This window comes from Suncus etruscus, chromosome 7, assembly GCF_024139225.1.
Source record: "Suncus etruscus isolate mSunEtr1 chromosome 7, mSunEtr1.pri.cur, whole genome shotgun sequence".
NCBI lineage: Eukaryota > Metazoa > Chordata > Mammalia > Eulipotyphla > Soricidae > Suncus > Suncus etruscus.
In genome coordinates, this window is record NC_064854.1 from 22,733,705 (window position 1) to 22,761,453 (window position 27,749).

The following is a 27,749-nucleotide window of genomic DNA, read 5'->3' on the forward strand; positions in this document are numbered from 1 at the left end:
GCAAGCCCAGGCTATTCTCCTGCTAAGTCTGCTTATCTGTGACCATAGACATGGTCTATTTCTGGTCTTGAAGTCCATCCTTTATGTTCTCAAAGTTGGTGTCAGTTTCTATGGAGACTTCAGAACACAGCCACCTCACTGATTCTGTTCATTCCTGTTGCTTTTAGTTTTTTTTTCTTTATATTCTGTGATGTGGCAAGAATGAGAACCTCGAACTGTAGGAAACACTACAACAAAATACTCTATTCCTATTATTTTTCTTTTAGATCAGGAGAAGTCTGTCACTACGATGGTGGAAGAAATTGAATGAGTAGTTTATGCTCCCCTAAATGAAATAGCTTGAATAGATCTGTCTTCTATGAGAGTCATATTACTTTCTAATTCCTAAAGGAATTATGTTTTACCAAATACATCCCAGTTCATTTCTGTTGACATCAAAGACAACTGTGATTACTTTGAGAATAATCCTTCAAATAGCTCCCACCTGCTTCTTCCTTAAGTACCTTGTAAAGCCTTGTCTAGACTCCTCAGACCTAAAGAGGATTCCACAGCCACTTTGTGAATCCTGAAGGCCCAAGATCCCACCAAGAGATTCTGACCAGATTATGATTCAGCATCAGAAAGAGGAGTTTGGAGTTGGTCTATGACAGTACAAGGGGCCAACTGGACTCATGAAGGGACAAAATGGAATCTCTTCACAGGTAAGACTCACATCCATTAAGACACAGCATCTGTTTGCAAACACTGACACATCTCACTGTTCACAGGGTATATTATTATCCTCAGCTTGGCACACACAGAATTATAACTCTGTATGAGAAACATTTCTTAGGATCTTTTATGCATATAACACAGCCATTATAGACTCCCTTCATTGCAGGCAGTCTCTGCATAAGACGACTAATGTAGATAAAAGCAAGTGTTTCCTTGATTGAACTCACCCACTCGGAACTCGAGAAAATCAAAGTGACAGTCTTGATGGCTCTCTAGGTTAAAAGTCTCAAAGTGGATGTAAATGGACGAGTTTCCCCGATTTGGGTTGCTGAGCGTCCATTCACAGTTCAGATTTCTGGAGTAATTACTGACTCCATTATAGCCAGGAGAGGTAAAGTTTCCTTCCGGGGAACTTGTCAGAGACCCACCACACACTGTGAAAACAAAAAGCAACAGAGAAAATAGTAAGTTATCTGTCATCACCAAAAACACAACACAAGCAGTATAGAACAATTACCAGAGAACTAGCAGGGAAGTTTTTATCATGTTGATTGATCAAGATGACATCAAGACTGGGTCGAGCAATGGTTTAGGTAAGCAAGTTATGGTGGACATTTCTATGTGTTTTTTTTTTTAAGGAAGGTTTGTACAACTCTATAGTTTCTTAATTTCCCTGTAGAGAAAATTAGGCAAGTGGGGTTTGAGCAGACAGTAAGTCTCCTAATTTAAGCATATTTTCATTGGTATTTAATTTCTTTTTTTCTTTTTTTACTTTTGTTTTTTGAGCCACACTTGTTTAGGGGTTACTCCTGGCTATGCATTCAGAAATCATTTCTGGCTTGGGGACAATATGGGTCGCTGGGGGATCCTACTGTGGTGCCTCCTAGGTCAGCAGTGTGCAAGGCAAACACCCTACCACTGCGTCACTGCTCTGACCCCTCATATTTAATTTAGAAGAATTTCAAAATATAATGGGGATCTTCATTATTTTTAAATATCAGGGACCATTCCCAGCTGTACTCAGGGCTATTCATGACTCTGCACTCAGGAATTACTCTTGGTGTTGTTCAGGGGACCATATGGGGTGCCTGAGATTGAAACTAGGTTGACTACATGTAAGGCAAATCCTGTACTCACTGTCCTATCTCCGCAGCCTATAATGGTATCTTGATGATTTCTGATCAGCAATTGCCTACCTATTGCAGAATATTCATTGGATTAAACAGAAAGCCTAACACTGGAATATTTGTGAATTTACCTTAATAAAGGAATGAATGCTCCTTGGATTAATGAAATAACAGTGATTTGGTGGTTATATTCAGTGTAGGGAACTATATTGTTATCACTGTGTTTGGGGTCATATTTTGTGATGTAGGACTGTTCTGATGATTGGACTCAAGGTCTCAGGCAAGGTGGTCCCTAAAACTGAGTCATACCTCAGCCACCTTATAGTTGTTTTTTAATATTTAGTTCTACTCCTCCCAATGTAAAGTCTCTAAGGTAATAGCACTCATCCAGAAAGTAAGATAGCTAGAATAAAAAGACTATATTCTACTTAAAACGGAAGTACTCTGCATCACACATGGTTTCAAATTCATTTACCAGGAATGAAAAACTATAAGGCAATATAACCTGGGATGTCAGGAGAAAGTACAGTGGTTAGTACCTGCATCCTCACTGGATGTGTAGGAAGCAATGAAGCCCCCATAAGACCTGGACCCATCTGTGAAGTACACGACTCTCATTGTATTTTCTGAGGCTCTGATCTCAGCACTTGCATTCTCATTGCTGCAGAGTTTAAACAGCTGTGGGGAGTTCCATCTAATGCCATTGAACACCTGTCAAAAGAAGTGTTTCACCTTTAGACATGACCTTCCCAAACTTATGTAATCTATTGTCTCCTCTTCACAGAGGGGACCATCATTCTAGCAGCCCCTGGGGTGAGGGTGGAGGATATGGGAGGCAGGATGGGAACGGAGGTGGAGGGAGGACAATTCGGTGATGGGAATTCCCCTGATTCAATGTTAATATGTACCTGGAATATAACTGTGAACAATATGTAAGCCACTATGAGTAAAATAAAAATTATATTAAAAATAATAATAATTAAAATATATATAAACTCAGGTTCCCCCTGCAAGCCTGCCTTGAAGCATAAACAGAAAACATTCTCTCTTTTCACCCTACATTGCATTTGAGGTGATTACATTTCCCACAGTTCCCTTCTAAGTCCTACCAGTGCCTAAAATAGAAAACATCTAGCCCAAGCCATGATGTGGCCTGAGTGTGTCCCAGGAGATGCTATTCTCAGAGCAGACATGCTTCCTGCAAAGGAGACCCATGCTCTAACAAATTACTTAACATCATCAGCTCCCAGGGCTCCCAGTCTGGCACTGATGCTGTGATGTTAGCCAGAGCACATCTCGGGGTCATTCCATTCAAATGAAAGTATTGCTGTCATGCCCTCCTGCCAGGTGGTGACAAATGAAACTGCTGTAGCTGCTCTTGAGATGTAAAATAGGTAAGGCAGTGTGCTTCCTTCTTAGCTCACAGAGACCAAGGATGAGAGTCCTAATAAAAGGCTTAAAAGTCAGTCTGATGGTCTGAAGCATCCATGAAGTCAGTGACTTAAAGACATTTTAAAAATCCATCTTGTGTCAATATGGTGGTGCTTTCTCAGTGGCTTATGGATTTAGTGCAGGTGCTTGGGGATGACCTCCAAGATTAAAGGTCATGAGATTCAGCTCCCCAGAACACCTAGAGAGAGGAAGTATATTTTTGTGCAGGGGTGAGTGGGTTAGAAAGCTTAGAAACTTCAAGTTATCAGAAAGGAGGTCAGGAAGGCAGATCACTGAGAGAGAAAGAGGAAGGGGATAGAGATAGGAGCTTAAGGAGGACCAGGAGCCTTTGCCAAGGGTCTCAGATCTTTCTCTAAGACAGATGAGAGTTTTCAGCTTCAGCAACATGGTGTTATGTCAATTAAAGCCACCACATTGGCTTCGCTGTGTTGAGAATGCAGGGAGACAAGGAAGTAGAAAGAGTGGTGATAGTGGTGATATCAGATTTGAGGAGAATTAAGTAGTTTCTAGATATTCTATTTTCTTTATAAGAATACCAAGAAATCTTTGTGTATGTATATTATATGTATACATACATACATATATACATGATTTCTTCCCATTCACTGTTTATACATACATATATGTGTGCACATACAGATATATACATAAATAAATATATATACATATATATACATATATATATAATACAGGATGTGAGGGAAATGACTCCAAAACACATATAGAGACTTTTGACTTGAGCAGTCAGAGAATTAAAATTATTGTTGAGATAACAAAGATGGAAGTAAGGGCAAGTAGGGTGAGGAAATAAACTATTAATCTTCAATCAAGCTGTACATACTCCTATATCTGCCACTGCGTGTGTATAATATTCATTCATGGCAATCATTTTATTTTGTCTGTTTGCTTTGTTAAGAAAGTCAAGGGGATATTTCAAAGCACCAAGCTAGGTAGTCTCAGTTGGTGATTTTTTAAAAATATAAATATATAAGCACCAGGGAAATAACTACACTAACAACTAGCATGACAATGTTAAAGAATGAGAGAAGTAGAATGCCTGTCTCGAATACAGACAGGAGGGAAGGTTGGGAGGGGGCATTGGTGATGGGTCAGTTGGTGATCATTTTGTATTATGTTTTTCTAAACTTCCCATAGATTTTGTACTGTTCTCTCAATTTTGCTATATTCCATGATTATTTTCCTCTTAAAATAATCCTGATGGTTTGGGTCACAACTGATCCTTTCTTACAAGAGGTCTGACAATTGTTTCAGCAGTCACTAATGTTTTTGTTCTATATACAATATTCAGCATTTTCATCAGAGTGATGCTTCTGTGTATGAGAATATTGCTGGTTTGATTTCCTCCCTATGATTTAAAGGTCAAGAAGCTTCTCAACTTATGGTGATGCACTTTCTCCTTCAATTTTGGAATACACAACCTCCAACACTTACAGTTATATGCTCATTGTCACAGGAAGGATGAGTTCCCAGCCTCAGGTTGTTGAAAGTAAGGGTGACCTGCCTGCCTTCCTGCACGGTGATTCTCCACTCACAGGTACGGGAATGAGGATTGGGGTTTGGATAGTTGGGAGAAGTAAATGTGCCAATAGGGCCCTCAAGATTCCCACCACATGCTGAAAGGGGAGAAACAACACAGAATTAAAAAAACTCAAAATATTGCATCACATCATATCACATTACATCACATAATAACATAACAATACAACATAATGTAGCAATGCAACATAACAATAACATAGCAACATAAAATAAGAAAACATAACAACACATAAAATAATCATATAACATAATACAGCATCATATAATAACTAAACATAACATAATGACATAACTAGAAAACTCCCAACTCAAGCCAAATGATTTGTTTCTAGAAACAGGAACTTTTTTTTTATCTCACTGGACTAGATACTTGCTCTTACTTATCACCATATACATGGGAGAACTTACAGAAAACATTTGCTGTCTCTAATCACTTCCTTTCTCTAATTGTTAATATTTAATCTTTGCTTCCAGGTATATTAGTTCGCTGCAGAATTTTATCTTCATGGCCCAAGATATATGAGACTAATAAATGCAAATCATCTTCAATGTCAGGGAAATGTGAATTTCCAAGAATTATTGAGTTTTTTTTCAGCCTAGATTGTTATTCCAACCTGAGAGGTCCATGGAATTCGGAAGAAATTCTGAGTAGGCCTAGAACTAGTGGGCTGGCTTTCCTGGGTGCTGGTGTTCAATTTCTAATCCTTCCTTCTCTCATATTACTAGTTTCTCTTCTTCATGAAGGTGATTATTTCACATGTTAGTGGAAAAACACTAATGTCGGTCTCTGAACTAAGTGTGGTTCAGGGTAGTGGGAAATTTCCTCTCAATTACTGTAGCACCAATGCCTCATAGAATTTCTATTCTTTGTGATATACATATGGTATATATATATATGTATATATATGTATGTATGTTTGTATATATATACTTATATAGATGTGTGTGTGTGGTTTTGTATTTTAACAAATTAATGAATTTACCTTCTGTGCTAGATTCAAACCGTAGCCTGAATCCAGAGGCAGTCAGAGTCTCATCGGTGACAAATCGGATGAGTGCGACATTGCCAGAAGTGCCTATGCTGTCAGGAATGACGTTTCCACAGAATTTACCCAACACATTTCCTGTGAGAGGCAAACATAAAGTGTTGAGGTGTAGGTGGCTGATTTCACTTAACATCTGCTAAGGTAAACAGCGAATGGGAAGAAATCAAAGATAAGACCCTGCCATGAAGAAACGGTGGGGTCTTGAAGAAATGCTCTGCCAAAAGCAGCAGGACAGACGTGAACAAAAAGACTGAAAAATGGAACAAAAACTGCAAGCACTGAGCACAAGAATGTGTCTACACAGGGAGGAGGATTTGCTTTTCTGGTTAAAAAAAATGGTCCTGAACAAGAGAAGATGAGCCACATTCCTGTCAGGGAGTGTTGCTCTCCTCTTTCTGCCCCCACATATCTGTGCCCTGGAATGCCTTCATAGAAAGAGAAGTCTCCCCAGAACAATGCCTTCTCATATGATTGTGGGAGAAGTGACAGAATGACACCTAGGAATTTAGATGGCCCTTGTTTGTGGGGAGCAATTTGGGGAGAGCAATGCTGGCACTACCCAAAGTAACTTGATGCGCAAGTCACTGCAAAAAACAAGCATCCATCTTTGTGCTTTGCTTAGAAGGACACTTTAGAGGCTGAAGGAGTCTATATGGAGACAGCCCTTTGCTCCCCAGAAGACCCATTTCACTTACCAGAGGTACTGCCATCCCAGATCTCCACAAAATCTTTTTCACAGTCTGAGGACTCCTGGAGGTCAAAGGTCTCAAAGTGGATGGTGAGGTAGTGACCTGGGGGACCCTCGAGGTGCCATTCACAAAATAAGTGGTTCGCGTATGGCTGCGTTGGATACCCGAGGGTTTCAATCACTCCACTCTGTCCTGTCACGGTTCCCCCACATAGGGCTAAAAATAATATTAAATAAGTATTAATAAGAAAACACAAAAATATTGTATTTTATTTTTAGTTTGTTTATTTTCGTGTGCTTTGTGCCGCACCTAGGGTTACTCGCGGCTCTGAGCTTCGGGGTCATTCCTGATGGTGCTCAGAGGACCACAAGAGATACCAGGGATTGAACTCAGTTTGGCTGCATGCAAGGCAAATGCCCTCCCAGTTGTGCTATGCTTCCAACCCCTGTGTTTTATTTTTCATTATCACCAATGTATTTGCAAGCTTGCAAAACTTACACACTTGAAAAAGTGTCACATAAATATTAAATGGATACTTGATTTTAAATATTTTAAATATTCCAAAAGTGTCTGAGGTATTGATCTATATCTACTGTAGTCCTATAGAGAAATTGTAATATCTATCTGTTGCCCCATTTGTGGGGTCCCGTTTACTCCTTCGTTGGGTATTTGTGTATCCTCAAAGAGCTCCCAGAATGAGAAATTGATTCCCATCACCTTGTCCCCTTTTGGGGGGAGATCTTGGTACTATTTATCCAGAGCAAATAATCCATACAGACAGGAGGATTAAGGGGTAAAAAGTTGGGTGAAGAAAGTCCTTTGTCAGCCTGCTGCACGCTCCAAAAAAACACCTGGATCCAGCCAGCAAACTCTCCAAAAGACCCAGAACACCTGCCTCCCAAACTATTTATTCGGCTCTCAACAGCGCCCCCACCTGAAAAGTCAAGGTGGGACAACAGGCAAAGAATAATCTTATGGAAATATTTTCATATACCACACCTTTCCGATCTAAAAGTGAAGAAAAATGGGGCTCAACAGATAGTACAGCAGGTAGGGTGCTTGAGTGCATTAGACTGTCCCATGTTCAATCCCAGATTCCCATATAGTCCCTAGAGCTCTTCCAGGAATGATCCCTGAACACAGAGACACAAGTAATCCTTGGGCATCACTTAGTAAAATTCCAAAAACAACAGCAATAAAAATAAAATGAAAGATTGAATGATTAACTGAATGGCACATGGGATAACATTACATTAATTCTTCAGGATATGTAATAAGAGCAATTGGTTGCAACTAGGTTATATTTTAAGAACTAACCAATATTGATGGGACATTCTCTGTCAATGTGATTCTGATCGTTGAGTCCTGCATAGCTGGAGGCACTGTGGTTGGCTAGTGATGCTCCCATTTGCAATATAATTACCAAAAAAAACTTACTGTACTAACTGATATTACATGGCCTTGAAAATCATAATTCAATTTTCTTTTATTGTCTAGATGCAATAGATTGAATTATAGGCACTCTGCTTCAAGCTATCTAATGACCAATATAGGTTAAATATAACAAGTAGGGTTTCTGGTTTGGGGCTATACTGAATGTTTAGCTAATGTCTAGACCTATTAGAGACTAAATTATATGTAATTGTCATGACAAATCTTCAATGTGAAAGCTTACTACTCATTTTTAAAGCAAAGAAATCAAAACATTGAAGAGACACATTTCCTTTTTATCAAATCATTGACTTAGCACTGGAGAACCCAGGTTGAGGGGGCGTTCCAATTATATATTAATGGTAATGAGTTGATAGGCATTATCCTAAATATAGTCAAGTGAAAATTAAAACTACATAGTTCTACTATTTAAAGCATGATATTTTATGAGGAGTAAACAATGACTTGATTTAACCAATTATGTTAAATTCAGAAAAAAATGAAAAAAAAATGGAAAAGCATTTATTTATGAAGGGCTCTAAAGTAGAAACTAAAGGAAAAAATTAAAATTGACAAATTATTTTGTGATTTTAAACATATTCCTTACTTATCCCCAACATTAAAAGAAATTATTATTAAAGGTAGCACATTGAAGGACATCTTTAAAAGTGATATGTGTTTTGAGATCAGAGAGATAGTACAGCAAGGTGGACACTTGACTTGCATGTGGTTGAAGCAAGTTAGATACCAGGCTGTAGAATAACAGCCCTGGATGGGGCTGAATGGTGGTGGAGGATGATGGAGGGTGAGGCCTCTCTCCTCCAGCCCAGGCCACGTGTCTGCAACCCCCTCTAGCAGGCAGGTCTGCAGGTTCAGGATAGTGGTGAGGAAATGATCCACAGACAGGTTTCAGGAGACATCAGCTTTATTCAGGCCCTCGCCAACACATGTGGCTCCTAAGCTTAAACCTTTTACGTTGGATTCATTGTCAGCCCTGACATCACAATCTTTTTCAGCCATCTTCTCTCCTGCTTCTTCTTCCTTCTTGAATCTCTCCCAATTTCCCCATCAATCCCCTTCCTGCCCCTGAGGCAATCTTTTTGTTACCTACCAAAGACCCCTCCCAGAAATGGCCTGGTCTTACCACCAGGTAAGCATATGCAGAAGATGGGGGTGGGATAGACCCAGCACTCCATATGGTCTTCCAAGCCCTGCCAAGAATGATCCTGAGTGCAGAGTCAGGAGTAATCTCAGAGTGTGGCCCCAAAATAAGACAATATACATTTTATGAATAAAGAAGTAGTGAATCCAAACAAGAGAATAACATCCAGCTGTAAGAAAAGATGGAACCTCCCAGTTCATTGCAATGTGGATAGAACTGGAGGGTCATGAAGGTCAGAGGGCAAAGGACAAACAACAGATGATGTCACTAATTGTGGCATGTAGAGAAATAAAACAAGGTAATGGGCAGTACTAATGATAATAACCCTTGACCTCAGAGTACAAAAGCAAGATCAGCAAATGTGTGGAGGTGGGCTGGTGAGGATAATGAGGGTGATTATAAATGAAATTTTGCTCATTAGTGGAGGGACTTGGACACTTTGGTGATGGTCAAGTGTGGCAACTATGTATGTTAATATCATAAATATAACAGGCATTAGTACTCCATCAATGTGACTTAATCTACAATAATAAAAATCAACAAAAGTACATATTTTATGTGCTAAAACACAAATATGTACTAGACCATATTTTAGTACATATGGTGCATTGATAACTGTCTTCATTGTTATCTGGGGCTGGAGTGATAGCATAAGAGGGCAGGATGTTTGCCTTGTACACGGCTGAGTTGGGTTCAATCCCTAGTATTCTATAGGGTCCATGAGCCTTCCACAAGTGAATGCAGAGTCTCTGAATGCAGAGTCAAGAGTAACACCTGAGCATTACCCAGTGTGGCCAAAAAAAAAAAAACCAAAAAAACACCATCACCAACAAAATATTGTTACTTAGGCGAGGGGAGAGATAGCTCAAAGGGCTCACACAAAACTGAGTATGCTGGATGCTGAGATCTCTATATCAAATTTCTGGGAGTAGCCCCCAAATGAGGTACAACACAACATAACACAATACTTGTTACCTATGGAATACTTGGCCTTGAATCCCACATGTGTGAGGCTGTTGTCAGTCCGGAACCTAATGTACAGCACATCTCCAGAGGTCAGCTGGCTACTGGGTAGAGAATCTCCGCAGGACTTAGAAAGGATCCTTGCATTTGGAAGAGCTCCATCTCTCAACTCAAGGTAGTTGGATGTACAGCTAAAGTGGGGGAGAAAATTCTGCATGAATATATTAAATAAAAAACATAGAGATATACTTTGATACCCCAAATTTGGCTGATTTCCTTAATGTTCATTAGATCATCATTTTTTGTGCAACAATAAAGAAAGCAAGGACATCTTCAGGGCTGGGGAAGTTATATGCATGATCTTTTCCCCAATCCTAATAGACTCCTTAGCTAGTGGTTTCAAGAGATGGGTATAAGACATACTGCTTTGGGGCCAGAGTGGTACATAACAGTCGCGCACTTGCTTTACACATGACTGACCCAGGATGGATGTTGGTTCAATTGCCGGCATCCAATATGATCCCCCGAGCCAGGAGTGATTTCTGAATGCAGAACCAGGAATAACCCCCAAGTGCTGCCAAATATGGCGCCCTCAAAAATAAAATATATCATCTTGAGGGATATTTCTCACTTGCTATATTCTCTCAGTTTGACAAAATGAGGTGTCATTGTCAAATTTATCCCTAGAAATTACAACAAAGCAGGTCTTTTGTTTTACCCAACAAGATGACACTTTTTACCTGACTGAGAAGAGCTTGTTCTTGACAGCTCTGTGACTTGAGCTCTCAGAGTCTCAGTCAGACTTTTCTGTATCCATAAAACATGGCCCATATTAGCTCAATATTTCTCAAGAAAATCAATCTGCCGATTAGGACGCAGTGTGTGAGAATGCAGTTTTCTACAAGAGGCAAGAAACAATTCCTGAACCTGACATGCACGGATTTGTGCATCTGTATGTGCTTTCAGAAGAGAAAAATAGATTTTTTGGGGCCAGGCCTTCTTACCCTTTTGTGTTAACATTACAAAGACTGACCCTCAAGTTTGTAACCCTTAAACAATTCTTCTAAATGAGATCGTGGGGAAGGGATGAGTCCTTGCTTTGTTTCTGACACCGGTGACCTCTAGTGTCAACTAACACTTCTCTGTTAAACAGCTATCTTATCATTTATGACATTTAGTGTGAAGCCAGGCAAATCGATAATCGTTGACCCGTGACACTCTTCTTTCCGGTTGGAGGAAGAACAGGTAACATAAATCTCAAATGCTCAGGGAAGCCATGGCTCAGGTCACACAAGACAATATCTATGTACTTCATCTGTTTGCGGATGGGAGGGTGGCTGGCAGGCAATAATTTCAGGCACCAGGCATTCAGCATTTCTCTTTCCCAGCCCTATATTTCTGAGGCAGGACCAGCGGAGAAAAGAAGCAAGAAATCATTCCAAGGTCTGACAGCTGAGGCATTAAGAACTCGGCATAGGAAAACACATTTCCATGGCAGTGACCTACTTGGGTGTGACTTCAATACTGAATTGATCTTCAAACTGCAGCTTGATAAGTTTTCCTGGAGGAGCTGTGATGAGCCAGATGCAATCAGCGTGTTGGGGATAATTGTTGGGGTGGTTGGGGGAGGTCACGTAGCCTGCAGATTCCTCATCATGGATGTAGATGGTGCCTCCACAGGCTGTTAGAAGAGAGAAAAAGAGAAAGAGTTAAAACAATCTACAGTCTGGAGAGAAAAGGAAGAGATAATGCTAACCAGCATCATTATTTTTGCATAAAGCACGGGTTGTCTGTATTTCCAATACTCACTGCCTTTAATCTAAAACAGTACTCATTTTCTTCTTAAGTAAATACATTCTCTAAATTTGCTAGTGGGGAGAGCTAAAAGTGTATCTCTTTGGAAGCAGACAAGTCACACATTCTCACTGGGAAAACTGAAGGCAATGGTAACTAGGAGCATTGAGGAAGCAACAATAATGCACCCACCACCACGGTGAGTGGGTCAAATTAACTGGTAGTTGCATGACCACAGCTCAGTTCAATGGAACTATGCAGAGCTATGATCCTGGTATTTTAAAGACTAAGAACTGTACAGCTCTGTGGTTATTCACTCATTGCTTCCCCAGGATGTAGCTGTCTCTGAATCACAGACAGCAAGGGTAGAAAAGAATGAATCCATTTTTGCAAGAAAATAAATGAATTACAGTAGTCATGGCATGTGTCTGGCAGGCACCTGACCTAGATTCTATCTCTGGCACCCCATGGTCTCCTAGGCATTGCAAGATGCAGCCATAAAGACCCCTGAGCAATTTGGGGGCTTTCTAGGTACTGCTGGAACCTCCAAGCTTGGGCACCAGTACTCCTCGACCCATTGCACTGAGCTAGTAGCTGGTTGGCTGATCATTACTAGGGTGGGTAGAGCATCCTGGTCACTCCTTGGAAGGCTCCAAGCCTTTTAAAAACATAATGAAATCAAGAATGCTTTATCAATGAGCACTCCTATCATTCAACCCTTCCTAGTCAGAGCCAGCATTCTGCCATTATCATAGCTACCAGAAACAGACTATTTTTCCACAGCCCTAAATTCTTCTCCAGACACCCTCCAGTTCAACACACTCTTCTGAGCTTCCCTTTAGGAGGAAAGTCCAAGACATCAAATGACAAGCCTTCTGGTTTGTTGCCCTTGTTGGCATCATCCTTAATAAAGTCACCTACACCTTTCCTCTTTGCTCCAGCTCGCTTTTCCCTCCCTCTTGCTCACTGATCATTCCACATATCTCAAGCTCAAGTCTTATAATCACTTGACTTCCTGATCACTTTCTCCTCATTCTCCCTCACTTTTTCACCTTTCCAAATCTCTTTCGTTTAGGACCCCAAACCACTGAGACTTTATTTGCTGTCACCTCTGTTCATCATGGCTGCCAAATCCCTATCAACTTGTTTTTTTGGCTTCTGGGATTTTTTTAGTCTAGGCTGAGGGTCTCCCTTCAATAAGCACAACAGCTCAGAAGTAGTCCTTGAACAGAGACACTCAACAGCACCCATGTTCTCATGGGGCTGAGCATGGCCTGTTTCCTCTCCTCTTGACAGAGCTGGGTGGTTTTTGTATGGTACAATGTGCTTTGCAAATGCTTGATTCATTTGCTCATTGGCCAATCAATTAGGTGATAATAAAAAAAACATTGGCAACAAGGAGAGAGATCTCAGTCAATCAAATCGAGCAAGTGTCTTTGAAAGAAAGATGACATTGACTTTGCTGTAAAAGTAGCCCACATACAACCTTTGTTAAAAGTTAGAAGTGGGAGAGGTACCAGAAAAGGCATGGAGGTGAGAGAGAAGGGGTGAAGGCTGACTATTAATAGGGAAAATGTTTGGGTTAAGGAACTGGGAGAAACAGGAGCACCTGTTTTGTTTGGAGTTGCTAAGCAATAACTTTTGCAATCAAATTCCTTTTAATCTGGTGTCAGAGGTTGAAATGTGGGAGGAAGGTTAAAATCAATCACTCTTATATGAACAGAACATCTACAAAGAAAAAAGGAGGCAAAGTATTAACAAGCAGCCTCTCAGTGTATCTGAGCTATCACTGCATGCTGACGTTAATAGTCAAAAGTGAGTCTTTCATAAGATAAGGAGAGCTCTGTGGGTCAGACTGAACTCTGCTCATGAAATCCAAGCACCATTCCTCTATGAAGTCTCAGGCCCAGCTGATATTCGGGCCATTCATGACTCAGCAGCAAAACTTGGTGTGAAGAAAGAAGAAAGAAAGAAAGAAAGAAAGAAAGAAAGAAAGAAAGAAAGAAAGAAAGAAAGAAAGAAAGAAAGAAAGAAAGAAAGAAAGAAAGAAAGAAAGAAAGAAAGAAAGAAAGAAAGAAAGAAAGAAAGAAAGAAAGAAAGAAAGAAAGAAAGAGAAAGAAGAAAGAAAGAAGAAAGAAAGAAGGAAGGAAGAAAGAAAGAAAGAAAAGGAAGAAAGAAAGAAGAAAGAAAAAGAAAGAAAGAAAGAAAGAAAGAAAGAAAGAAAGAAAGAAAGAAAGAAAGAAAGAAAGAAAGAAAGAAAGAAAGAAAGAAAGAAAGAAAGAAAGAAAGAAAGAAAGAAAAAGAAATTGCAACTGGTGAGGTAATCAGTGAGCTGTTTCGAAAAGGCTCTTTCCCTTAGTTGTAGAGAGCCCCTTAAGAACAGGCAGAAAATGCAGGTCTGAAATGCAGGGCCTTGTGACAGGCAAAGAATTTTGCTGAAAGCAGGCAGCTTTGAGAATAAATGTAAACTTTTAAAATTTAAGGCTTGTAAGACAAGAAAGGCAACAAGCAGAGAGCTAGCTAAAAGCAAGCAGCATTAAGGAATAAATAAACATTTAAGATTTAAGGTTTGTACAGAAACAAAGAAAGCACAGAATTTTGGTCCTGGGAAACCGAGTCTAAAATTATGAGTTCTGTCATCTGTACTTTCTGACCTGCCTGAGATGGGGGTTCCATTATCAGTACATCCCCGACCTGATGGAGACAGGTCCCATTAGCTGTACATTCCATCCTAATTTCAGATGGCTCCTGTTATCTGGACAATATGGCCTTTTCTATGTACATTTCCTATTGACATATTTACGAGCAGAACTGTGCCCACACAAAAATGTATATAAGCCAGGCCTTGAGTTTCAGTACACACTATTGGATTCAGATTTGGCTGGAATCCTTTTCCCACTTTTGTCTGTCTTTGTCTGTCTGTCTTTGTCTTTGTGTACGCGCATTCTCCCTCCAAGAAAGAATAACCACATCTTAATTGGTGTGTCCCTGCAGGCAGGGGCACCCACAGTTAGTCAGAACTGGCAGAACAGTTCCTATGGGTAGAGATCTACTCAAGCTATTGACTGAATTTTGGTGTCATTTGGTAGAGACAGAAAATCAGAAAGCTATTTCTTCTTCTCCCCCCAAATTAAGAAATTATGCTAAATTTTAAAATTCTCATAGACTGCTGCACATGGCTTCATGTAGATGCCTATACAGTTCGAAATATATTCAGAAGCCTCAGGTTGAGGTCACTGGATTATCCTGAAATCTATATTATTGAATATGAAAAGGCAAGTGAAGCATATTACTCTCTGATAGGACTCACTTCCTTGATTTAATCAAATATATAAAAATAAATGTCACAAAATTTAACCATTGCATAGTAGAAATAAATATACTTATAATCCAGTGGATTAAATAAAACCACCACTGTAAGACATTAAATCAATGAATAATAATGGAACATAAGATTATATATTTACTTGAAAATAGAAAATGATTCCAAAATAATATAATTGTTCTTACCAAGTTTCTAATAAATGAAAGTAACTTAAAATCAAATATTTTATAAAGGAATAAAGAATTTCAGAAGAACAGTAGATTATTTTTACTTATACTATGAAGAAATTCACTTTATTTATTCTTTTTTTTTTTTTTTGGTTTTTAGGCCACACCCATTTGACGCTCAGGGGTTACTCCTGGCTATGTGCTCAGAAATCATCCCTGGCTTGGGAGGTCCATATGGGACGCCGGGGGATCGAACCACAGTCCGTCCTACGCTAGTGCTTGCAAGGCAGACACCTTACCTCTAGTGCCACCTTTCCGGCCCCCACTTTATTTACTCTTAATATGTATAATTAGAGCATCAAAAAATAAGCCTAGTTCTGTAGAACAGGAATATTCCTGTATTTAATGTATTTAAAAACCTAAATTTTTGGGGACCAGAATGATAGTAGAGAGGATAGGGAGTTTGCCTTGAATGTGGCTGACCTAAATTTATTCCCTGGCATCCCAAGTACTTAAGGAGTAATTTTTGAGTGAAAAACCAGGAGTAACCCCTGAGTATCACAGGTTATGGCCATAAAACAATACATATACACACAATATAAAACACCATGTATTAGTATTATTGCTCTTAATTCTGAAAAGAAGCCATCATTTTGTCAGTTAAAACAAAGAAGTAATGGGCCCGGAGAGATAGCACAGTGGCGTTTGCCTTGCAAGCAGCTGATCCAGGACCAAAGGTGGTTGGTTCGAATCCCGGTGTCCCATATGGTCCCCCATGCCTGCCAGGAGCTATTTCTGAGCAGATAGCCAGGAGTAACCTCTGAGCACCTCCGGGTGTGGCCCGAAAAACCAAAAAAGAAAAAAACAAAGAAGTAAATGTCATTATAGGACAAGGGCAAGCATTATCCTGGGTGTAAAACTTACATAAACTCTGGGCCTCATATTTGATTTTAAATCCTTGTCCTCCATTAGTGTGATCAGAAATGAACTGAACAAACATTTCATTATCTGAGGTGAAGAGAGTGGATGAAGGGCGATCGCCACAAAAACGCCCATTGCCCCCATGGGGCCCCAAGGGTGGAGAGTAGATATCAGGCCCATTTTTTAGCTGCAAAGACAAATGAAAGCATGATTACATTTTACAAAGAAAGATGGAGGGCAAAATTCATACTGGTGTGTGTCGCAGAAGAGAGAAACCATCGTTTTATTTTCTGAATGGAGAACTCCAAGAAAGCAAGACTTACCACCAAGTAATCACCCTGGCTGCAAGAAGAATCCATGTTTGGAATCTGGAAGGGTTGTTCAAAGTGTACTGCAATGGTTGAACCACTGGGAACCAGGACATGCCAAGAACAGTTGAGGTCAGGCGTGTAGGTCTCCGGATACTTGGGGGATGTGATAATTCCCCTGTTTGCATGGAGGTAACCACCACAACCTTCCCAGGAAGAAATGAGCAAGATTAATTAGATGCTATTGATCACTGGATTTTTAAGGCCTTCCTGCTATTTTCCTTGATGATTTTCAAAATATAGACTATAGGAATGCGAATTTGAAATAAACTGGGACCATATTAAACAAAATGCTTAGCCAAGAAATAATCATTGGCACACTTCCATTTTGTTATTGTTTTTGCTAAATTGGGAATATAGAAGTAGTCAATAGAGGCAAATTACTTACAGGAAGTTTATGTTTGAGATGTGCAAGGCAATGAGTAAACCCACATTTAATAGCTGGAAGGGTCATAAGTTCTACTAAGGACAATGACCAGAGGGAAGGAGAATGATTCTACCTTCTTTGGGAAGTTAGAGAAGGCCCAATAGTCAGGGTAATGAAGCAGAAGGAAATGGGGGAGAAAGACATTCAGCTTTGGGAGGGAAGAGAGCTTCTTTCTAGAAATTAGTTCATGTTTAAAGGATAATTACTGCATGGAAGGCAGCACACATGAAACAGCATAAGAGGCCCCAAAAGCAGCAGATCCAAGGAACACAGAGAGCAGAAAGGTTTTCATTTGAATAAAACAAGAGGAAAACATTCAAGGGTTCGGAATGATATGGTCTGAAAAGAACAAAAGAATTTCTTTATAAAAGTATCATCATCTACAGTACCTAGATTGCTGTGGAATTGGAAGTAAGAAACGGCAGCATCAGAGTATCCAAGAAATAGCTATTGCTTGAGCCAGATGCTAGGACTAGGATGGCCACCATAGAAAATGTGAGAAGTGATGAGGGTTTAGACAGTGTTAAGGTGGACTACCATGATTTTTTTTGGTTTTTCGGGCCACACCCATTTGATGCTCAGGGGTTACACCTGGCTAAGTGCTCAGAAATTGTCCCTGACTTGGGGGGACTATATGAGACGCCGGGGGATCGAACCATGGTCCTTCCTTGGCTAACGCTTGCAAGGCAGACACCTTACCTCTTGCGCCACTTCGCCGGCCCCTGACTACCGTGATTTTTGGACTATTAGGATGTAAGGTGTAAAAATAGAAGACTCCAGAAGGTCTGAATTTTCTGGGTTAAATAAGGAAGGAGACACCTGTATTTTCCATGAACTGAACTTGAGAAGATGATGAAATAAACTGTTTATGGGTGGCTGGAAAGTGGTAGTTATCAATATGCATAGACAATGTGAGTTGGATAAACACACACACACACACACACACACACACATATGGAAAGTGGGAGATTTGGAGTTAAGAAAAAGGAATGGATCAAAATCTGCCAGTTGAATAAAGAGAGTTCACATCACAGAGGAGGAAACTGATCTGTCTTTGTGGAAACAGCTCTCCAAAGCCAACTATTAGGCAACTAGCCACCTGTATGTCTGAGAAGGAGGATAAATCTTTGTGCCGATTCTATAAAGGTATATATAATAGATTAGTCATTAACATCTATGTTCAGAATTATTAATAAAATTATTATGGGGGGCTCAGTGCCTGACTTGAAAGATGTTATTGGGCAGAGACCCTGGTTCTCTGAATTCTAATCTGTGTCTTGGCATGGGAAAGTGATTAAAGTGTATGCATGAAAGAGAAAGACAAAGCTAAAGACAAAGAGAAATGATTAAAACAGAAGAGATGAGATTTAAAAAAAAAAAAAGGATTTGAACAATTTACTCTTGTGAACAGATGCGTTGAAGCCTGCCCCGGATGAACTCATGTCTGACACGAAACGGATGAGCATGAACTCTCCAGTAGACCGGATAGGACCTGGGAGGTTTCTGCCACACAAAACTGCCAGGTTTGGGGCCAGGATATTGTCTCCTGTCAACCAAGAGAAAATGCCAGTGAGAAAATACAGTGGCCCAAGACTCTCCTCCATCATCATCTGCAATGCAGCCAAAGCCACTTACCCATTCTTCTCAGAACATCCCCTGTTGGCAGGAGAGAGTGGTTTTCTCAAGTCCAAGGACCCTCCAAGGTGACAACATTCTGTCACAACTTCCCAGCTATGCCCTCTGTTTGTTCCTTTAAGCTTTTGAGGCCACACTTTCTTGCCTGTGGCCCTTGTAATTTGGGAAAGGTGGAAGGCAGTGTTTTCTGACACTAAAACACAAAGCTGGGAAATGATGAAGAACCAAGGCACTTACGTGTGCTTGAGACTAATCTACATTCACAATTACTCTGGTTGTTGAAAAAAAAAAAAAGATGTTGGTTTCACATTCTCATATCCCATAATCATGTCCTAAGGTCATGTGTCAGAGTCAGCTCCCCTGTAACGTGGCCCTTTTGTCAGCTCCCGAAGTTTCTCTGTGTTCATTAACATTTCACCTGGTTGCTGGTGTTGTCTATTTGTTCTGCTGTAGAACATGTTTTTGTTCATGAGCCAAGAATTAGACAAAATTTTAGCAGGTGTACTGCTCAGAGAGAGGTAAGGAAAGTGAGGGTGACTTCTTCATCTGGCTGCTTTTGCTTCTCTGGGGTATAATTCTACATGAAGGCAAATGTCCCACACATAGGCAGACTGGGTCAAAATGGATTATAACAGATTTGGATTTGCTTACTGGGAATATATCACCTGTTTTGACTACAAAATGGAAAGGTAAAGAATTTTGTTCTTTTTCTCTCTCTCTCTTTCTTTCTTTCTTACTTTCTTTCTTTCTTCTTTCTTTCTTTCTTCTTTCTTTCTTTCTTTCTTTTTCCTTTCTTTCCTTCCTTCCTCTTTTTCTCTTTCTTTCTCTTTGTCCCCTTTCTCTCTTTCTTTCTTTCTTTCTTTCTTTCTTTCTTTCTTTCTTTCTTTCTTTTTCTTTCTTTCTTTCTTTCTTTCTTTCTTTTTCTTTCTTTCTTTCTTTCTTTCTTTCTTTCTTTCTTTCTTTCTTTCTTTCTTTCTTTCTTTCTTTCTTTCTTTCTTTCTTTCTTTCTTTCTTTCTTTCTTTCTTTCTTTCTTCCTTCCTTCCTTCCTTCCTTTCTTCCTTCCTTCCTCCCTCCCTCTCTCCCTCCCTCCCTCCCTCTTTCTCTTTCTTTCTTTCTTTCTTTCTTTCTTTCTTTCTTTCTTTCTTTCTTTCTTTCTTTCTTTCTTTCTTTCTTTCTTTCTTTCTTTCTTTCTTTCTTTCTTTCTTTTTCCTTTCTTTCCTTCCTTCCTTCCTCTTTTTCTTTCTTTCTCTTTGTCCCCTTTTTCTCTTTCTTTCTTTCTTTCTTTCTTTCTTTCTTTCTTTCTTTTTCTTTCTTTCTTTCTTTCTTTCTTTCTTTCTTTCTTTCTTTCTGTCTTTCTTTCTTTCTTTCTTTCTTTTTCTTTCTTTCTTTCTTTCTTCCTTCCTTCCTTTCTTCCTTCCTTCCTCCCTCCCTCTCTCCCTCCCTCCCTCTTTCTCTTTCTTTCTTTCTTTCTTTCTTTCTTTCTTTCTTTCTTTCTTTCTTTCTTTCTTTCTTTCTTTCTTTCTTTCTTTCTTTCTTTCTTTCTCTCTCTCTCTCTCTCTTTCTTTCTTTCTTTCTTTCTTTCTTTCTTTCTTTCTTTCTTTCTTCCTTCCTTCCTTCCTTCCTTCCTTCCTTCCTTCCTTCCTTCCTTCCTTCCTTCCTTCCTTCCTTCCTTCCTTTCTTTCTTCCTTCCTTCCTTCCTCCCTCTCTCCCTCCCTCCCTCTTTCTCTCAGTGCTCAGGGGTTACTCCTGGCTCTACACTCAGAAATTGCTCCTGGCAGGCTCAAGGGGACCATATGGGATGCCAGGATTCAAACCACTGTCCTTCTGCATGCTATCTCTCCGGCTCTTTCTTTTCTTTAAACACCGAAAGGTAATGAATTTTAAGCTCATAAAAAATGAGATGATGCAACATGAGAAAACCTACTCTTTAACACAATCAGGAAATCAGTTGTTTCACACTGGCCACTGTTATTCTCTCATTTTTTTTATAAAGTACATATGCTTTGTATTCAATTTTCAATTCAGATTGAGTTAGCTCTATAAACATGATTAAAACACCATGGAATCCAAATAGATCTTTAATATAAAATAGAAACAAAGTTTACTTAAATCTATTTATATGTTATCAATATAGTTTAATCTCTTCCTGAAAATATTACATTTACTAAATTTTATTTTTATGGATAAATTAGTCATAAGAAAAATAAGTAATCATATTTGGTACAATACATTCTCCCCATATAATTGTGGCTTTAAGTTCTTAAGTATTAATTTATTTTGTTCAATTATATTATTTCTTATTATGCATGCTTTTGTATTTGTATTTTGTATTTGTATTTTGTGTTGTATATTCTCTCATTTTTTGTTCAATTATATTATTTCTTATTATGCATGCTTTTGTATTTGTATTGTATATTCTCTCATTTTTTTAACCAAAATGTACTTTTACTGATGTTAGTTTTGATAATTCCATTTACCATTATCTTATAATGGACAAAAATTATATTTGTTTGTGCTTGCTAAGCTGGCAGGCTGGGGTGGGGCGGGGTTGGAGAAACTGGGGTTAGCGGGAAGCTCACAGGAGTAATTAGACTGATATCAGAACACTTAAGACCTGAAACAATTGTATTATGAACAAATTGGTCACTCAAAGTGTTATGATTTAAAGGATTTATTTGTTGTTGTTGTTGTTGTTGTTGTTGTTTTTGGACCACACCTGGTGATGCTGGCTATAGGCTCAGAAATCACTCCTGGCTTGGGGGATCATATGGGTCACAGGGGATTGAACCGAGGTCCATCCTGGATCAGTAGTGTCAAAGGCAAATGCCCTATCGTTGCACTATCGCTCTGGCCCAATTTAAAGGATTTTAAAATTTACCTCCCTGTCTTAAGTATGATTTACATCAGTAGATTTAAACAGAAAGAAAATAAATACTATAAAGATTTATAATTCAAGAAAGCAATACTGATCTCTGCTGAAGTATCATTAGAAAGTTCATATTATAGGTACTCAAAATCCTGGGCACAGAGATTGAAGCATGAAAGGAATATGAATTGCTTAGAGTTTTCTGACTCCTCAAATGAACAACCTAAATTTCACATAGTCACCTTCCTTCCATCCTTCCTTCCTTCCTTCCTTCCTTCCTTCCTTCCTTCCTTCCTTCCTTCCTTCCTTCCTTCCTTCCTTCCTTCCTTCCTTCCTTCCTTCCTTCCTTCCTTCTGTCCTTCCTTCCTTTCTTTCGTCCTTCCTTCCTTCCATCCTTCCTTCCTTCCTCCTTCCTTCCTTCCTTTTTTCTTCCTCCCCTCCTCCCAACCTCTCCCTTCTTTTTCTTTCCTTCCTTCCTTTCTTCTTTCCTTCCTCCTTCCTTTCTTCCTTCCTTTTTATTTCTTTCTTTCTCTCTTTCTCTCTCTTCCTTCTTTCTCTTTCTTCTTTCCTTTCTTTATTTCTTTCTTTTCTCTCTTTTTATAGACAAGAAATTCTTTAATTGGACCTCCATGATATTGTTACAAATTTGTTCATGATTGAATTTCAGTCATAAAATGTCCAACACCCTGTCACCAGAGTCATTAGTTTTCCTTCTGCACTTCCTATTCTCTCCTCTGCCTGCCTCTATGGCAAACATTTTTCTTCTCTGTCTCTATCTCTGCCTCCCCCCCACCCCCGCCTTCCTATTTTTCCTTTAGACACTGTGATTACTACTACTCTTAAGCTTCTTTAAGTTTGGGGGCTATAGCCGGTAGGTAGTGCTGAGAGCTTACTCTTGGCTCTGCCCTAGGGGTCATTCCTGGAGAAGTGGTGAAAGGAGCACACTGGGGGTCTCTACATACAAGGCAAATACTTGATAGCCGAATTATCTCTCCAGCCCTTCCCATTATTTACTGATTTAGAAAATGAATATTTTCTATGATTACAAATAAAATGAAATAGCTATAAATCTGAGATACTTAAAACATCATTCTTCGAAGGATTTTTGACCTCTGGAAACAATATTTTTGTATGATTCAATAATAGTTCAACCATTTGCATTTACTATCTAACCAGTTTTCTGCTACACATTCTAAATTGTTTGGGATTTATTTATTATCTGTGTTGCAAGGTTTAAAATGAATTACATAATACTATTTTTTCTATTTTTTTCAAGACCAAATGTAGCTTATGACCTTCAGTTTGAGGGGATTATTGGTATATGCAAAACTTATTGGAGTATGAGCTGGGAAAGATTGATTTGTGTGGAATTACAACAATAGCTCTTTGAAATAAAAAGTTAAGAGGGGAAGGAATGTAGCACTTTCAGGAAAGTGGCAGGGACCTCTATGGGGTCTCCTAGAAACCTCATTGTTAGAGTGACCTGTTGAGGATATTTGTTAAGTTTTCTTTGTACTTGGAATATATTTAGAGACGTGTACATTTCATGACATGAGCATATACATAATATTTCTGTGTGTGTGTGTGTGTGTGTGTGTGTGTGTGTGTGTGTGTGTGTATGTGTGACCCAGTAGTGTTCAGGATTGACTCCTGACCTTGTGCTCAGGGATCATTCCTAGCAGGATCAAGGGACCCTATCAGTTGCTACAAATCAGAGGCAGTCCTGTGCAAGGCAAGTACTTTACCCACAGGACTGTCTCTCTGGTCCTGAACAAGTTAACATCTGAAATCCCACAGGAATGGCTTCAAGTGAGGGGAGATGGTTCATTTGCTCTGGACATGGTGCTATACAGCTGAGTGTGGCTAGAAAATGGGTAGGGAGAATTAGGAGTTATCATCTCATTATGCTGTGTGATTTGGACCTCTCCTCAGTGTTTAATCTCAATTGAAGAAAAATGAAGCTCTGTCTTCCATCTGGTTTCTCTGTTTAGTGAGGGGTGAGAAACAGGTCTGCACACTGGTGGCCAGTGAGCCAGAAGCAAACAAAATTCTCTGGCCCACAAAGTGCTCGGGAGCATTTCCCAGTCATTTTAAACGAACAACGGGAACAAGTTTCAAGGAAATCTTCTATTTCTTACTTTTCATAAAAACTGAGAAGATTCAGAGCAAAAGTCTATAGTTCTAGTAGCTGCCTCTTTAACCCTATTTTTGGGATAAAAGCTTTGCTGGAGAAGTTATCTGTGGTCTAGGGGGCATTGGAAGTTGCAATGATTGTTTTCCTTTTGCAGCTCGTGAACATAAGAACCCTTCACCAGCTCTGCAGACGAGACTGGGGTCAGGCTAGTGATGTATCATGTCTAAGGAGAGAGCAAAGACTCAGAAATTGGGGCCCGGAGAGATAGTACAGCGGCGTTTGCCTTGCAAGCAGCCGATCCAGGACCAAAGGTGGTTGGTTCGAATCCCAGTATTCCATATGGTCCCCCATGCCTGCCAGGAGCTATTTCTGAGCAGACAGCCAGGAGTAACCCCTGAGCAACGCCGGGTGTGGCCCCAAAACAAAACAAAACAAAACAAAACAAAACAAAACAAAACAAAAAAAAACAAAAAAGACTCAGAAATCACATGCTCCTTGAGTGCAATAGCTTTTTCAAAATAGGAATCGTCTTTCAAATTGAAATAAGATTTCAACATGGCGATCTAATTATGCAAATATTGATATTTTAAATCAAGACAAAACTGGGTCCTGCATTAGGCAAGGTTCTTTCATACTTGCCTGATCTTTAACTAGCCTTACCCAGAGATCCTTGGCCATCACAGATCTCTGGGATCAGACAGAGAGTTGTTGGTTTCGGAAGACCCAAGTAGGGTAGAAAGTCTGGATAACTGATTGGTTTCTAGGTGCTGCTGCTGCTGCTGTGAATCTGTGAATGTGGGGACCCTACTGAGTGACACAATGCAGCAGACAGCCCCCCTGTTGTCTTTCCACTGATACAATCTGAGAAACACAATTTTGTGTGGGCCTATCCGCGCTTTTCCGATCTCTCACTCATTTGCCCGATACTTCCCTCTGGATGCAGGAAAAGATGAGCAAATATCAGTCCAAATTCCACCCAGAGACTCAAGAATAAAGGAGTATGGAAATGTGCTACAGTTATATTCTTGTTCACCTTGGGTCAGTAACTCACAGGCATCATCTATTCAGATTTATCTCTCAGGTCTTTCAACAAGAAAGCAACAGGCCTTGCGATGCAGAATATTAGTCCATGCTGGAGCCATGGACAGTGTCTCCTTTTAAGAGTAAAATGGCTATCCTTAGCACAGAAAATGAGTAATTCTGTTACAGGAAATGGGATGCATTCCCATATATTCTTCAGAAATGAGAGGCAATACTGATATTTGATCCCCTTTATCACTTTCATGAAACTCCTTGAAAAATAGTAATCAACAAGTACTAGTGGAATCGCCCACAAGCCAAGTTGAGTGTGGGTTGAGACACCATCACTGATCTTACCGTCTAGTATCACAAGCTTATCAAAGCTGCAGTTTCTTTGAAATTCAATGTCCAGGGAAAGAATATTGAGTTCAATCGTAGAATCAGGAGCCTGGAGAAGCCAGGAGCAGTCAATATTATTATTATATCTTTCAGGCCAGCCAGGGGAGAAAAGAAACGTGGGAGTTTCTCTGGTCTGCAGGAAGCCACCACAAGCACCTGGAAAGAAAAAAAAAAAGCAACATCTTTGAAGCAAAGAAGGAAAAGAACAGGGAATAACCAGAGAAGACCCTGTAGAAAATAGAAGGGTTATTACCTGTTTGATTGATTATATTTTTCCTAATAATTGCTACATCAGTTTTTCTAACAAGCTACTTCAAATCAGTGTTTCTCTTTTATGACCTATTTTAGAATTATTTTTCTCCAATCCCAATTACATATTTACTGATAACAATGTAGTTTGCATTACTACTATAGTAACACTAACTAGTTTAATTGGAATAGTATACAAAACTTGACTCTAATAAATTATATTCCCACTCCATCCTAGGAGGCTTTATTGTTATCATAAAATTACATATGTACATTTTATATCTTGAATGGTTTAATTAAAATTGCATATTGAAATAGCAATATCTAAAACTGTCCAAATAAAGTTTTTAATTTCTGCAAATATTGTTAAAATAAATTTTTAAATATTTTTAAACAGAACTCTGTTTTCCATTAGATTCATTCTACAAACAAAATCATGCTTATACTGGCTTTATATTTACTTATGTAGTTATCTTAATCATATACTATATGTTATGACAAAACATATTAGGGTCTCTCATTTCGGCCTTCTTTGAATATATTTAATAGATTTCTTGGTTTCATTAATCTGGTAATATTTACATTTCTTCATTTAAAGATATATTTGTTATATATAGAAATCTTAATCAAATGCCTTCTTTATTTCAGCATTTTGAAAACTTCTTATCTTCATGGTTATTAATGAAACTGTGAGATGCTGATCTTATTAGTGATCCTATTTAGAATGGGTCACTTTGTCTTAGTGGTTTTGTTTTTTGGTTTTTGGGGCCACACCCATTTGATGCTCAGGGGTTAATCCTGGCTAAGCACTCAGAAATTGCCCCTGGCTTGGGGGACCATATGGGACGCTGGGGGATCGAACCGAACCGCGGTCCTTCCTTGGCTAGCGCTTGCAAGGCAGACACCTTACCTCTAGCGCCACCTCACCGGCCCATCTTAGTGGTTTTATTAAAATTTATTTATTTATTTATTTAATGTTGGTTAGGGGGTCACACCCAGCTGTGCTCAGGGGTTACTCCTGCATCTGCACTCAGAAATCACTCCTGGCAGGCTGAGAGGACCATATGGGATGCCGGAAATTGAATCTGGGTCGGCTGCATGCAAGGCAAACTCCCTACCTCTGTACTATTTCCCTAGCCCATCTTGGTATTTTAAAGAAAACTCCCTTTCTTCTGCTCTCATCCTGTCCCACTCACTTTGTTGTTTCATTATTTAATTTTTATACAGTTATCTAATTAATACATGAACTTTTGAAATATTAGAATTAGGGTCCCCTAAGAAAGGAAAGCACCAAACCTGGAGCAACTGTAGGCAAAACTCTCTCAGAGACATTCATGGCAAACCACTCCAAGAGGAATCCTTTCCCTGAGATTGAGTTATCAGAAGAAAACTGAAATGTCAAAGAATTTCTAGAGGAGTGAAAAGATACTGTCTGTGTACCACAGTATTTTCCAATTAGGCGGGAGTTGACGCTATCCCCATCATAGATCTGTGGAAAGAAAACAAGCAACAGGACATCAAGTTCAGGCAATTTTCCTATTTCTCTTTATTAAAAGGTAACTAAAAATAATGTTTTGTGTTATTATAATTTCATCATAGTGTAAAAATCAATAAACATGTAAATGTCCATCAGTTTTATGTAGATAGTGATATTAAATATAAAATATTATTGCAAACACCTAAAAATAATCATATGTTTGTTGCAGGGATAGAGCAATATACAAAATCTTTATGTGCAAGAGCACTCTCTAGATTATATGAGGTAGAAATGCAGAAACCAGGAGATTTATATAAGACACTGAATGCATATGCTTTGAGGCCTAAAGGAAGAATTAGAAAAATTAGTAGGGTGGGACATGAAAGAGATAAAGCTTTAATGAGAGAAAATGGATGATGTCCTACGTCACTTCTATCTCATCAGAAGTAAAGGAACAGAATTAAAGAAATAGAAAAGCTGGAGTTTTAGGGCCTGGAATGTGACTCAGGCCAGCTGGGCCTGCCTTGTATGTTTAAGACCTGATTTTTAATCACAGCCACCAAACATTGGAAGTAATTTCTGATTGTCTCTAAGCACAGCTAGTTGTGTCCTCTTAACTAATAACAGCAGTATATGTACATCTATCTGTCTATCATCTATCTATTTATCCATCCATCCATCCATACATACATACATACATACATACATACATACATACATACATACATCTACCTATGTCTGGCCATCCATCCATTCATCAGTCCACCCATCTATCTATCTTGATTTGGGTTTTAGGTCATATTCAGCAGTGCTCAGAGGTTG

At 39.2% G+C, this 27,749-nt stretch overlaps 1 protein-coding gene across 1 annotated transcript in view; it reads right to left on the reverse strand.

Moving 5' to 3' along the window:
* The window catches only part of CUBN (cubilin), a 253,967-nt gene that overhangs the window by 63,714 nt on the left and 162,504 nt on the right, over positions 1 to 27,749 (reverse strand). The window contains exons 39-50 of the mRNA XM_049777740.1: positions 26,747 to 26,939; positions 25,160 to 25,357; positions 18,546 to 18,692; positions 16,675 to 16,865; positions 16,355 to 16,538; positions 11,651 to 11,825; positions 10,157 to 10,335; positions 6,595 to 6,804; positions 5,837 to 5,977; positions 4,746 to 4,927; positions 2,381 to 2,552; positions 942 to 1,148 (exon numbers count right to left, since the gene is read on the reverse strand). Of these exons, the coding sequence (XP_049633697.1) occupies positions 942 to 1,148; positions 2,381 to 2,552; positions 4,746 to 4,927; positions 5,837 to 5,977; positions 6,595 to 6,804; positions 10,157 to 10,335; positions 11,651 to 11,825; positions 16,355 to 16,538; positions 16,675 to 16,865; positions 18,546 to 18,692; positions 25,160 to 25,357; positions 26,747 to 26,939 (2,179 nt within the window). The remainder of the gene's footprint in view (positions 1 to 941; positions 1,149 to 2,380; positions 2,553 to 4,745; positions 4,928 to 5,836; positions 5,978 to 6,594; positions 6,805 to 10,156; positions 10,336 to 11,650; positions 11,826 to 16,354; positions 16,539 to 16,674; positions 16,866 to 18,545; positions 18,693 to 25,159; positions 25,358 to 26,746; positions 26,940 to 27,749) is intronic.